Genomic DNA, 12,983 nt, shown 5'->3' with positions numbered 1-12,983 from the left:
CAGGGGGTCCGGTTTGATTCAGTTTGGTTTGGTATGGTTTGGTACACTAAACCCCAAATAGTTCGTGTTTCCACAGACACCCGTGCTCTCCCTTGGTGGGCGGACTTTAAAGGTGATGAATGTGAAGTCACATGCAGTGCGAGTCTGCAGTTCCAGCAGCAGAGTTATAGAAAGGATGAGTGACAGAAATCAGTAGGGAATAAGCAGTTAACAGATTTATTTCAGCTGAAAGTGCTTTTTAAAAAAAATAACTACATTTTAATGATGTTAACCGCTGTCAGTACAGATCCTCAGCTGATGGAATACATGTACAGAGACAGTTTGACTCGTAACGCTACGTTAATATGTGAATATATCTAATCTAGAACAGTCTATACGACAAAATATGAAAGTTTAAAGCTGTACAGTGAGAATTCGCTGAATTAAAAATAAAGAAAAAGTTCAGCTGGTGTTAAAATCAAGCTAGATTAAGTCAGAAAGCCAGGGTGCGCTGATCTCGTTTTAAAATAGTCTGCAGTCTGAAGTTTTACAAACACGTTCAACAACCACAGAGCGATGTTTTCACAGGTTACCTAACGTAAGAAGTAGATTAATAACTAGTTACAGAAGAGAATGAACTGTTCTAAGACTTTTCATTAAACATAAGCATTAATTTAGTTTCTCATCATTCGCTGATGGATGGCTTATGTGAGCCTTTGGGCTCTGCCTTGTGTGCTTAAAATCAGGTCCAGGTAAACGTCAGGAAACTTGATTTGTGGCCAGACATCAATATCCATAGAGTAGGAAACAGTTTGGACCTCCATCGGGTCCAAATATTTCCCATTTAGGTAGAAATTAGTCCATTTTTCTCCCGTTTTCACCCGCTCCTCACAGTGCAGACTTCTGTGTTTTGAAGCCCGGAGGCGAGCAGCTGAGTCTCATGCTGACGTGACGTCAGTGCAGCCCCTATTTTTGTGTGTAGCTCCACCTTTTTGGTACAGATAGGTAAGATTGGCACCCCTATGGAAGGGTGCTGAAAAGTGGGACGGTACGGGTTGGTTTTTTTGGGCCCCTTTCCAACTTTTGATCTATAGAAACGCAAAAAAATGTGTGCCGTTCCGCACCAAACTGAGCCAGACTGCTTGGTTGAAACAACCTAAAAAAGAGTCTACTGATGTGCACTTGTGCTTGCACAAACTTTTGTTAATCTACAGCGTGCCTTTAATTGAGTCCATGTTCAGAACTGATTTTATTTAAACCTCACTGAGATCATTAATCTCATTTACAAGACTGTCCTTGCCAAGAAAGGCAGCAGCACAATGAACAGAGTTACGGACATGAAATAAAAAAACTGTGGGCTGCAACTTTTAAGAGATTAAAACTACCATCACTGTCACAGCCTAAAAGACAACCATTCAGTCTCCTCCCAACCAACACTCTGAAATCCTCGAAACTGTACATTTGTGATTCTTTGAAATTGTGAATTGCTTTGGCATTGAAATTGATCAATATCAATGCCAATAAAGCTATTTGCATTGAATTGATAAAAACTAAAGTTCTTTACAACCTAAAAAGCAGCAAAAAAATATTATCCAAAAAACTGTTAATGAAAACAGTTCAATAATTGAGTTGGTGTTTTATTTTTTTATATTTGGAGTTTTTTCTTGATGATAACTTGTCTTTGCGCAGAGTCTACATGTGTTGGACAGTAGAGCTCTGAGATTTAGCACTTATTGTGGATTTCTTCGTCACAATTAGACTTCACACTCTGAAGTCAGCTGGACTTATTGAGGGACAAGTTGGCTTGACATCGGTACGTCTTCATTTATAAAGCCATTCTGGACAAAATAAGGACTATCATTCCTTTCAATCTTGAAGGACAGTTTTTACAAGGTGATTGTTTGATTTTGTGCAAGTTGTTATCCCCAAAGTCTGAACTGAGCTGAGAAAGTAGGCTTTTAGGTTTTCTGCACTTTTTGCTTGGAACAATATCCAGACTGATTCAAAACTCCAACAATTGGTGACTCTTACATCCTTGGTGAAAGCCCACTAGTAATGTTGATTTATTATTGTTGTTATCATTTAATGCATTCTGTTGAGATGGTCTATGGCTGCCCATCTTGGCCTTCAATGCAAGATCTCTAATTTCAATGTGACTAACCTGGCTAAATGAAGGTTATTGAAGGCCCTGGCCCTGATAATTGGTCACCTCCATCACATGACAGCCATGCACATGGATGTGCATAATGCAGTTGTTCTAAACCTTTTCAGCCCTTGACCCCCAAAATAAAGGTGCCAGGGACCAGGGACCCCCACTGTACCTCAAAGTGGTCGAACACAGCCGTGCACATTTAAGAATAGTCATGTGGAGACAAGGCCGTCCATAAGGGGGGATAAATGGGAGAGCTTTCTGAGGCCCAGCAAAACTTGGGACCCATGGAGGTCAGCAAAATCATAGTCCAAGTTAAGCAGTGATATCCATATTTCATGTTTAACCTGAAAAAATAAACACTCTTATCAATGACACAAATCTCTTTTTTAAATCATGTGTGTAGTATATAGCCTTCTTAAAAAATCTAAATCTATTTTGTTAGGAAACAATTAAAATTGGTAAAACATTGAAAAACGGGTTAAAAATGGCAAAGAAAAAAAATGGTGGAAAGGCTGTGAAATTAAATCTTAAAACTAGCAGAAATGGGTTAGAAGTGGCAAACATTATGTAAGACTGGCAAAAAATAACCAAAAAAGGCAAAAATGGGTTACAGTGACCAAAATGGGCATAACTAGTGGTAAAAGGGAATTAAAAGGTGTCTGAAAAAGCTTTTAATTGGCAAAAATGGGTGTAAATCTGGTAAAATGGTAAGAAAAATTGATATAAACTGGCAAAATAGTGCTACCTGAGAAAGAAAAAATAGGTAAATATTGGCATAAATCCATCAAACTGTCAAAAATTGGCATCTCAAATAGTGAAATGTGATTAAACTGGGAAAAACTGTGCATTTAAAGTGGTAAAATCGGGTCAATAGTGTCAATAATGGGTCAACAGAGGCAACATTAGGCTTATGTGGCAAGAATTGATTTTAAGAGTGGCAAAAACAGGCAGAAAAAGTAGTGGAAAGAGTTTAAAATGGCAAAAAAAATGTGTGAACACTGGTTAAGATTTGGCAAAAAAACTGGTGTAAAGTCAAATCAGTCAACATTCAAATTTAAAAAATATTCTTAGTTTTTTTAAGGTATCTGGGGACCCCCTCTTAGTGTCTAGTGACCCTAAAGGGGGTCCCGACCCCAAGGTTGAGAACCACTGGCATAATGAACTAAACATATTAAATGCTAGTCCAGTGTGACTTTGTACTGAAGCAACAAGTGCAAATGGAAAGTCTTGTTTTTAAAGGCACCTGGGTCTTACACAGTGATGGACAGGGAGTCATTTTCAAAAGCTTGCACTCTGGGGCCCACTTTCAAAAACACGTGTTTTCTGGCATCAAAATGCCATTGTGGTGAAAACAGACAGCCTAAATACAACGAAAGGTCAGAGTCTTCGGCTGAAATAATCTTCACATGGAGACGGCCTCAATTTTGCTACTTGTTTAAATACAATTTAGAAACTTATGTGCACCATGATTACCCCAAACATCCTTTCTCATTCCATCTACTCATCCAAATTGAAGCAAAGACTACCTGATTAAATAACCAGCTAAGCTTCCAAGGATCTTTAAGTCCACATTTGTTGGAGCGTATAGATTGTGCTGGTTGAGGCACCATTGAAATCAGGGTATTGAACGTTGGATTTTCTAAGAGGACTGTATTGACTGTGGCGCTGTAGCCCTCCAAATCCATGCTATTGAATAGGTCTATAGATACTCGGAGGAGAAATTCTATTAGGTCTAACTCAGCAGCCACCTCCCCCTGGGAGCCCAATCAATCTGCTGTGTGTGTTTGCTGTTACATGATGAGTGCGCAGCCTTGTGTGTGTTCATGGGAGAATGTGGAAAAAACACATAAGACGTCGGGATGATTCAACAAGCGCTTCACACTAACAGACTGGAGACAGAAACGCACACGCTCACGCACAGACGCAACACCCACTCGGTCCACCTTTGGCATGAGTGAGGAGGGATTCTGGGCTTTTTGCAAGATGATGGGGAAATCTGCTGAGGTGCTGATGTGAGAAAGTCATGCCTGCTGCACCATAAAGACCACATGCTAGCAGTGAGTCACTGTGAGAGTTACAGGCTGCAGCATGAGAGGGAGCCAGAGGGGAGGGTGAGGGGGTGAGGGATTCAGGAGGAGGGGATGTGAGTGCATGTGAAACTGTGTTTTTCCTATATTAACACATATATACGTAGGAATAATTGATTCATGTGTGCTCTTTCTAGAAGCACGCTCTCTGCTCTCTTCTTCTAGGAACATCAAGGCTTCTGTTTGTGTATCCATGCATGCATTTGTGTATTCAACTGTGACTCTTCCTCTAAATGTTGTTTTACACAGCTGTCTTTGCATGATTTTGTGACTCAGGCGTTCTGCTTTAGTGAGAGCTTTATATTAAAAATGCATGGCTGAGAATAAGAGTGCATTTGTTCAGATTTGTTAACACATTTGTGAGTGCTTCTCAACGACATCAAATGTATGTATGTAGAGACCCTAATCAAAAATACATGATCCTGTGTAACTCAGTAAACCATATATAGAACACATATGAAAGCAATCATTCAGAGAAGAGGGAAACAAGAACTTTCAGTCACGCTAGCAGCTCTGGGAAGCTGTGCTGTAATGAAGACCAATTGCATGATAAATAATTCCTTAGGTTCAAAGTATGTTTGGAAACTTAAGAAGTCCTAAAGAAGAAAAAATATATATTTTCTGTAGTGTTTCCATGCATTCACACATCCCATGACCATTGGAGAGAATCGCTGCACTGAGCTGCATGGGTGAACTCAAATGGACTCTACTTTACCAGGATTTTTTCCTGCTCCATGTAAAGTTTCTCCAAAGTTCTCCATGAGGTACTGTTAAATTCACTGGCTGGATTAATGACTAAAACTAGAAGAGGAGATCACATTGCTCCTGTGCTAGCTTATCTAAAATAGCTCCATATAAAGTCTGACAGGGGTGGAAATCCAAAGCTCTTAATAATCAGGCACTAACAAATCTAAAAGAGCCCATGGTCTGGTGTGACCCCCAATAACAATAGGCCTCAGAATGCAGGCCTTCATCTGGTACATTCAGTCTCCAAAAGTAGTACAGGAGGTAAAGCCTCTAGACCAGGACCCTACTCATCTACCAGTCAGGGTCCAGATGGAAGACGCCCTCTATACCTTTTACCTCCATTTTCCATATACAATGGCTTTAGAGCAAATCTCTCATGTCAATCTAAGCAGTTCTACTGCCTGCGCTCAAGTCCAGCTATATACATTATACTGCCAAAAGTATTCACTCATCCATCCAAATAATTGAAATCAGGTGTTCCAATCACTTCCATGGCCACGGGTGTATAAAATCAAGCACCTAGGCATGCAGACTGTTTCTACAAACATTTGTGAAAAAATGGGTCGCTCTCAGGAGCTCAGTGAATTCCAGCGTGGTACTGTGAAAGGATGCCACCTGTGCAACAACTCCAGTTGTGAAACTCCTAAATATTCCACAGTCAGCTGTCAGTGGTATTATAACAAAGTGGAAGCGATTAGGAATGACAGAAACTCAGCCACCAAGTGGTAGGCCACATAAAATGACGGAGTGGGGTCAACGGATGCTGAGGCACATAGTGCGCAGAGGTTGCAAACTTTCTGCAGAGTCAATCGCTACAGACCTCCAAACTTCATGTGGCCTTCAGATTAGCTCAAGAACAGTGGTAGAGAGCTTCATGGAATGGGATTCCATGGCCGAGCAGCTGCATCCAAGCCATACATCACCAAGTGCAATGCAAAGCATGGGATGCAGTGGTGTAAAGCACACTGCCACTGGACTCTAGAGCAGCTAATCATGCTTATCCATCTGGCAATCTGATGGACGAGTCTGGGTTTGGCAGTTGCCAGGACAACGGTACTGGGGACTGTGGTGTGGGCTTGCTTTTCAGGAGCTGGGCTTGGCCCCTTAGTTCCAGTAAAAGAAACTCTGAATGCTTCAGCATACCAAGAGATTTTGGACAATTCCATGCTCCCAACTTCGTGGGAACAGTTTGGGGATGGCCCCTTCCTGTTCCAACATGACTGTGCACCAGTGCACAAAGCAAGATCCATAAAGACATGGATGAGAGAGTTTGGTGTGGATGAACTTGACTGGCCTGCACAGAGTCCTGACGTCAACCTGACAGAACACCTTTGGGATGAATTAGAGAGGAGACTGAGAGCCAGGCCTTCTCGTCCAACATCAGTGTGTGACCTCACAAATGCGCTTCTGGAAGAATGGTCAAAAATTCCCATTAAACGCACTCCTAAACCTTGTGGAAAGCCTTTTCAGAAAAGTTGAAGCTGTTATAGCTGAAGGGTGGACCGACGTCATATTAAAGCCTATGGATTAAGAATGGGATGTCACTTAAGTTCATATGCAAGTCAAGGCAGGTGAGCAAATACTTTTGGCAACAGTGTATGTGCTACAGTTCTATTTTCAACCCAATGCACACACTCCCAATCATAAATCACTACTATATCAACATTGTGTCTCATCCTGCAGTATGAGCTAAAGGTCATAGGGAGGTCACTGTGGGTCACTGAGCTTCAGCGGTACTCACAATGGTCAAACATACCGGACGTAAGGCTCAAACATGCCCACGTACGGTACAGATTGTCTAGTGTGAGTGTGCCCGTAAAAATCCATGCACTTATTCACATCTGTTACCTAATTAATGTAAGAGTGGATATAAGAGCTGCTCATTTTCCACTGCTATAAATACCATCCTATTTCATTGTCATTATACAGTTTTTGGTTACCACAATGATCCCTTATTATCACACATAGTTGCTCCTGCTCATCCAGCACATACTTGTACGACTGTACTTATTAAATCCTTGTTTTTTTCAGCCTTAAAAAAGCAATCATTCCTTGCCATAGTAACTTCGCTAAATATCTTGAAGCAGATAATGAAACCCTGCAAACTCTTTTCTGCTCATGGGTGTCTTTCCTTTTGTTTGTTTGTGCTTAAATACTGAGAACAAGACCAATTAAGCATTACACATAAATCCTCCACCCATCTAATGTCATGTCCTGCCTTCTAAGACCTCCAGTTCTGCAGGAAAAGTTTAAGTGCATTTGTTTTTAGGAGTGCAAGTGCAACACCGTGGCTCCAACATAAATATCAATAAAACGAGACCAGTGTTAACTTTGATGATGGTTCCTCTTCACTGGTTGAGTGATAGATCATATAACTTTCCAAATTTAAGACCTCGAGAGGAATAAGATAGCCCAGAAGAGATCCAAGCCTTTGAAGAGGTGATCCAGCTGTGGAGCTGTCATCAGTAATTGCGATATCACTACTGAGGGCAGGACGTCTCATTCCCAAGAACGTTTGATTTCCTTTGCACCATAAATCAAAGGGACAGTGACGCTAGAAAATAAAAGGCAGAGAAATAACATCAAACTGGCCATGCCTACTTTAACTGCACTTAGTTTCGGTGATATAAAGCGCTCCTTTACTGTAAAATCAAGCGTATAATATACATTTTTCATCACTATTTTTCCCTTGAAACTGTTTCCCTTATACTGGTGACAACAATATACAGGTATAAAGTGCTGAGACATGCTCTGTCATGACAGCAAGGGCAGCCACCACAACCCCCAAGACTCAACTCAACGTAAATCCACCCTCATTTATTATGTATAACAAGCCACCACTCAAAACATGGCTGGGACCCCCAACACAGACCAGGCTGATGGGTGGCAACACAACTTTCAATGGTTTTTCTCTCCCATGAGGACATAAGCCCCAAAACAAACAAACAAACAGCATGGCTCCTTGGCTGTGGGTCTGTACTTCACAACTATCACCATAGGCCATCACTCTCTCAAACTTCTGCTCTGATGCAAGCAGAATTAAAACAGGATTACACTGAAAGGAGATGGTACTAAACCAGCTATACAGGTGTACAGACACTGCACATTGTAGACTTTGCCGAATACAATGCTTACCTCATCTAGGCAGTCATTTTTTCACGCTTTTCCCCCTAGAAGACCCCAATAAATTGCAGACATCCTATATACAGGTGCCATTTGTTTTCCAGATTTTACATGTAAGTCCCCATATTTCTAAGGAAACATGAAATTGCACGCATGCTGTTATTCTGTCAAAGGCATATCTGGTAAAGAAAGTACTTGATTGCAGTCCTACCTACTGATGTTCATGTACATAATGTCAAACAGCACAAATGCTGGTGTCATATTAATTTGTAACTTACATACTGAGTAAAAGGCCACATTACCAAAGTATAAAACTCTTTTGTGACTCATTCTCCATGATATTAATAAGAAAATGTCTGTAAATCTTCGATTTAGACAAAGGCTAACAGTTAAAGCTTATATGACGCCTACTATTTCAAAAATTTGGGTTTATAATTGTGTGACACAGATGTCTCAGTGAAAACAAGACAACATGGCTTCTTTACCTTGCTTTTTATATTTTAATATTATGTTGTTCTCCTGCATCTTTATATGTACTTGCCAACTGGTTGGAGAGAAACAGAAACTGTGCAGATGCTTTGAGGATTTTCTTACAGTATTGTATCATATTGTATTTTTTTCATATTGTTTTGCATTGTACTGTATTGTATCATATCATTTCGTACCTTATTGTTTTGTATGGTATCATTTTGTATGGTGTCATACCGTTTCGTATGGCATCATGTCATATTGTTTTGTATCATATCGTATTGTTTCGTATTGTATCATTTTGTATTGTATTGAACCATTTCGTATAGTATAATATCATTTCCTATGGTATTGTTTTGTATGGTATCGTTTCATATTGTTTTGTATCATAATGTATTGTATCACTTTGAATCATACTGTGTCTTATGGTACAATATCCTTTCCTATGGTATCGTGTCATACGATTACATTTTGTATCATAGCGTATCTTATCATATAATTTCATTTCGTATCGTATCATATGGTATTGCATCGTATGGTATCATATCGTATTGTATTGCATGGTTTCATATCCTATTGTTTTGTATTATATTGTATCATATCGTATTGTTTCATATTGTACCATTTTGTATCATATCGTACTTTTTCATATGTAATAGAATAGTTTTGTATGGTAGCATGTCACTTTGATTTGTATCATCTCATATTGTATCATTTTGTATTGTATTGTTTCATTTCATATAATATGGTATTGTTTGGCATGGTATCGCATCATATCGTATTGCATGGTTTTGTATCCTATTGTTTTGGATCGTATTGTGTCATTTTTTATCGTACTATTTTGTATGGTGTAGTTTTGTTTTGTATCATAATGTATCATTTTGGTATGGCATCATATTGTATTGCATGGATTCGTATCGTTTCATTTCGTATTGTATTGCATGGTTTTGTATCCTATTGTTTTGGACCATATTGTATCATATCGTATTGTATCATTTTTTATTGTACAGTACTGTTTTGTATGGTGTAGTATTGTTTTGTATGGTAGCATGTCATTTTTTTTGGGATCATAACATATTGCATCATTTTGGTATGGTATTGTATCATATCATATTGTATGGATTCGTATCATTTCATATTGTATCCTATCATATCAAACAGATTACTTTGTAACGCATTATCCAGACACTTTCCCAACAAAACACCGATTATGAAGTTATGTTTGAAAATATACACATATTGGTCTTCTTAGACTTTTTGGTCAGCAACCTTTAAGTAACTTCAACAAAATGGTTATCACATAAATGTGTGTCTCTGTGCACAAATGCGTGAGTTTATGCTTACCTGTAATATCTGACATCGGTCTGAGGAGCAGTCGATGTTCTCACAGGGCTGGTACATTCCCAGAGTCACACAGTTCAGGAGGATCACCATGATACTCACTCGCTCGAACCACGTAGAGGAAAAGAAGGTTAAGGAGAACAGCTTTCATGGTAATACACGAAGAAACTCAAGAAAAAACACAGCAGATATAACACTTCAGACACCACAAAACACACTGATCTGGATACTTCTGTGCAACAACTATTACAGTCTTCTTATTCAGCTTGTCAAAATATCAGTAATCTAAAGTTTTATACTAGACAATCAGAAAAATACATACCAGTTTTGATACCATGGCAAAATGATGAGAAATCTTGGGCACTTAAAATCAGGTACATTTGTTATTTTGATTCCCTGTTGGCACACAATACTGTGATAGAAAAGTTTCCTTTTCTTTTCTTGTGCAAGTTTTTACAAAGCCTCAGATAGGTATAATAGCATGTTTATTGGCTTTATTTTTAACCGAAAGGCCAGCTCTCTGTATTTACCTTTTATATCACTCCACATGAACTGATCTCTCTCTTTAGTTCAGGACAGGCTGCGGTTGAAACTCTGACTGTAGATCTGTTATTTTCTGTCTTCTTTTTGGTAAAGGTTTTGGATTTTTAGCACTAGCTGATGTATTATTTAACAATAAAGTATTGCCGAAACACATGTTAGAGAAGAAGCAATTCTGTGTCTTCCTTTTGACAGTCCAAAATCTATCTTATAGTTTCAGTATGCCATCAGGGTGAGGTGACAGTAGGCAGATGGATGTCAAGGGCCAGTGGTTTTGTTTCCACTGAGAATTGACAGTAATTGATCATAAACAAAGACTGACATCTTGTTCAGCTACATGCAGGTTACTCTATAAGCCTTTAAAGATCTAATCAAGTCATTTTATGACTAAAAACAAGTGTGACATTTTCCCAATGTTAATTCAGAGTTAACTGGCACAAGCAGCTGCTTGTCTGATATCAACGCACTGACCATCTGCAAACAACCAAAGCAGACACAATATGTCAAGGTAACAAAATATGTCAACTTAAAGCACTGGGGAAAAAACAACTAACATGAGCCTGCTTGGAATATTTTTTCAGCATTTTTTTTTTTTTTTTTCTATAAAAGAAATTAACCCTTAGAGCTCACCGCTATTTTTTTCACCATCATGTCTCGTCTGGACTTTTTTTTCTTAAAAAGCTTGTAAAACATCAACCCTGTGGTGCACAGTCAAGCTCTATACATCTTTTTTTTTTTTTTTTTTTTCAGGACAACAATCTAACACAGTTATTTCACTTGAATTTCGAAAAAAGTTATAGGACTCTAAAGACAAAAGAAAAAATTTTGGAATCTGAAACTCAAAGATTTTTATTGATAACACACAGTAAACAATAGTGACTAAGCTTTTTCTTTGCACAGACTTCTTCTCTCATCTCTTTTGGACAAAACAGGGGAAAAAAAATAAGCATTCTGTGACTAATGGTTTTCAAAATATCTACTTATATACAAAAAAGTCCCTGTACTTTTATGCAGTTAGATTCATTTGTGCCATTCCTTAAAGTAGTAGATACGCAACATCTTGCTATTTAGGACAGCCCCTCCCACAATGCATTGCATGTAAACATTGCCCTCAACAATGTGGCACCACCCACTGAAGAAAGCCAAAGTAAATGATCAAAAATGGATTAAAAATGGACAAAAAGACTCTTATTATCAGATCTAACGCCATGGATTTAATCTTTAAAGACCCCGAAAGGTCACAGAAGTTCCGGGCTCACTAGAACAGCATCCTTAAGGGCTACGGAGACATCGAATGAACGGCACAATGGAAAACTAGAAAAGCACTGAGACAGTGCAGACCTCTGCCATTAGCCCTATCTCCCAATAGTGAAGAATCCTTTAATAACATTCCTGGATCAAGCCGGTGATCCAGATCACTCCCAAAATATAATTCGCCGATTACTCCCTCCCCGGTGAGGTGGAGACACAGTGAGGCAAAGCATTGGCTTCACTACGTGTGGAAGTCATGGCAGAGGGTGAATATTCCTCTATTCCTCCCACCATTGTGAGTATTCTCGCTACAATTCGCTGTCTTTCTCTCTGTTACGCTCCGACTCGTCTGAGCGTGCTCCTTTCAAAGTCTATCAACTCCAAAACTTCTCATGTCCGCCATCTCCTGGTGTAAAGTGGTAACAACGCAGTCCCCCGCCATTAGCCCTATCTCCCAATAGTACAGAACCCTTTAAAAATATTGCTGGATCCAGATAGTGATCTGGATCACTCCCAAAATCTAATTTATTCTTCCTTATGCCATTTCTGACATTTCCTGCAAGTTTCATGAAAATCCATCCATGACTTTTTGAGTTATGTTGCTAACAAACAAACAAACAAGCAAACAAACAAACCCACCCAATCACATAACTTCCTTGGCGGAGGTAAAAAAGAGTGTCTATGACTTATGGTTCAAAAGTTATTAACATTTCTCTAAACTGTGTCACTTATTGTTGTATACGACAACGCTGTCCTCAGAGACCCCAGGAAGTCAGCCAAGTTCCAGGCTCACTAGGAAATGTTCTGTAAGAGCTAAGAATGAAGAACATATTTAGAAAGGCACAACAGAGAGCTTTCACAGGAAAACACAAATAAGTGTCTACGACTTACGGTTCAAAAGTTACCAAGCAGTTTACAAAGGGGTGTGCCTGCAGCATGGATGCGTGCCGTGTGAGCTCCAAAGGCCCATTTATGCTCAACGTTAAATACGAATCCGGATGCGGACAGAGCCTTCTGTCCGTGCTCCACGTTCATTTTGTCCGTATTTCTGCACGTTTTCATAAAGCTTACAGATACGGGCCAAACGGAGCAGTACCACCAGAAACCGTGGGGGCAGTGTTGCGGTCACTACCTGATACGTAGCTCTAGCGAGACACAAAGAAGAAATAACAATGGCAGAAATTTTTGAGGAAAAGTTGTGCAAGTTGGCCTCCTACAACGTTGCCTCCGTTTTTGTCTTTTATGCAAGAGGTACATTATCAATACCTCCTCCACAGTCGCCATGTTTGTTTTTG

At 39.4% G+C, this 12,983-nt stretch overlaps 1 protein-coding gene across 1 annotated transcript in view; it reads right to left on the bottom strand.

Moving 5' to 3' along the window:
• Positions 1-12,983, bottom strand: part of LOC121507795 (voltage-dependent T-type calcium channel subunit alpha-1I-like) — a 317,733-nt gene that overhangs the window by 250,303 nt on the left and 54,447 nt on the right. Inside the window, exon 2 of the mRNA XM_041784135.1 lies at positions 9,901-10,012. Coding sequence (XP_041640069.1) covers positions 9,901-10,012 — 112 coding nt within the window. The remainder of the gene's footprint in view (positions 1-9,900; positions 10,013-12,983) is intronic.

The sequence above is a fragment of the Cheilinus undulatus genome, linkage group 4, assembly GCF_018320785.1.
Source record: "Cheilinus undulatus linkage group 4, ASM1832078v1, whole genome shotgun sequence".
Classification (NCBI taxonomy): Eukaryota; Metazoa; Chordata; class Actinopteri; order Labriformes; family Labridae; genus Cheilinus; species Cheilinus undulatus.
Note: the sequence above shows the minus strand (reverse complement) of the source record. Positions and strands in the feature narration are given on the sequence as shown.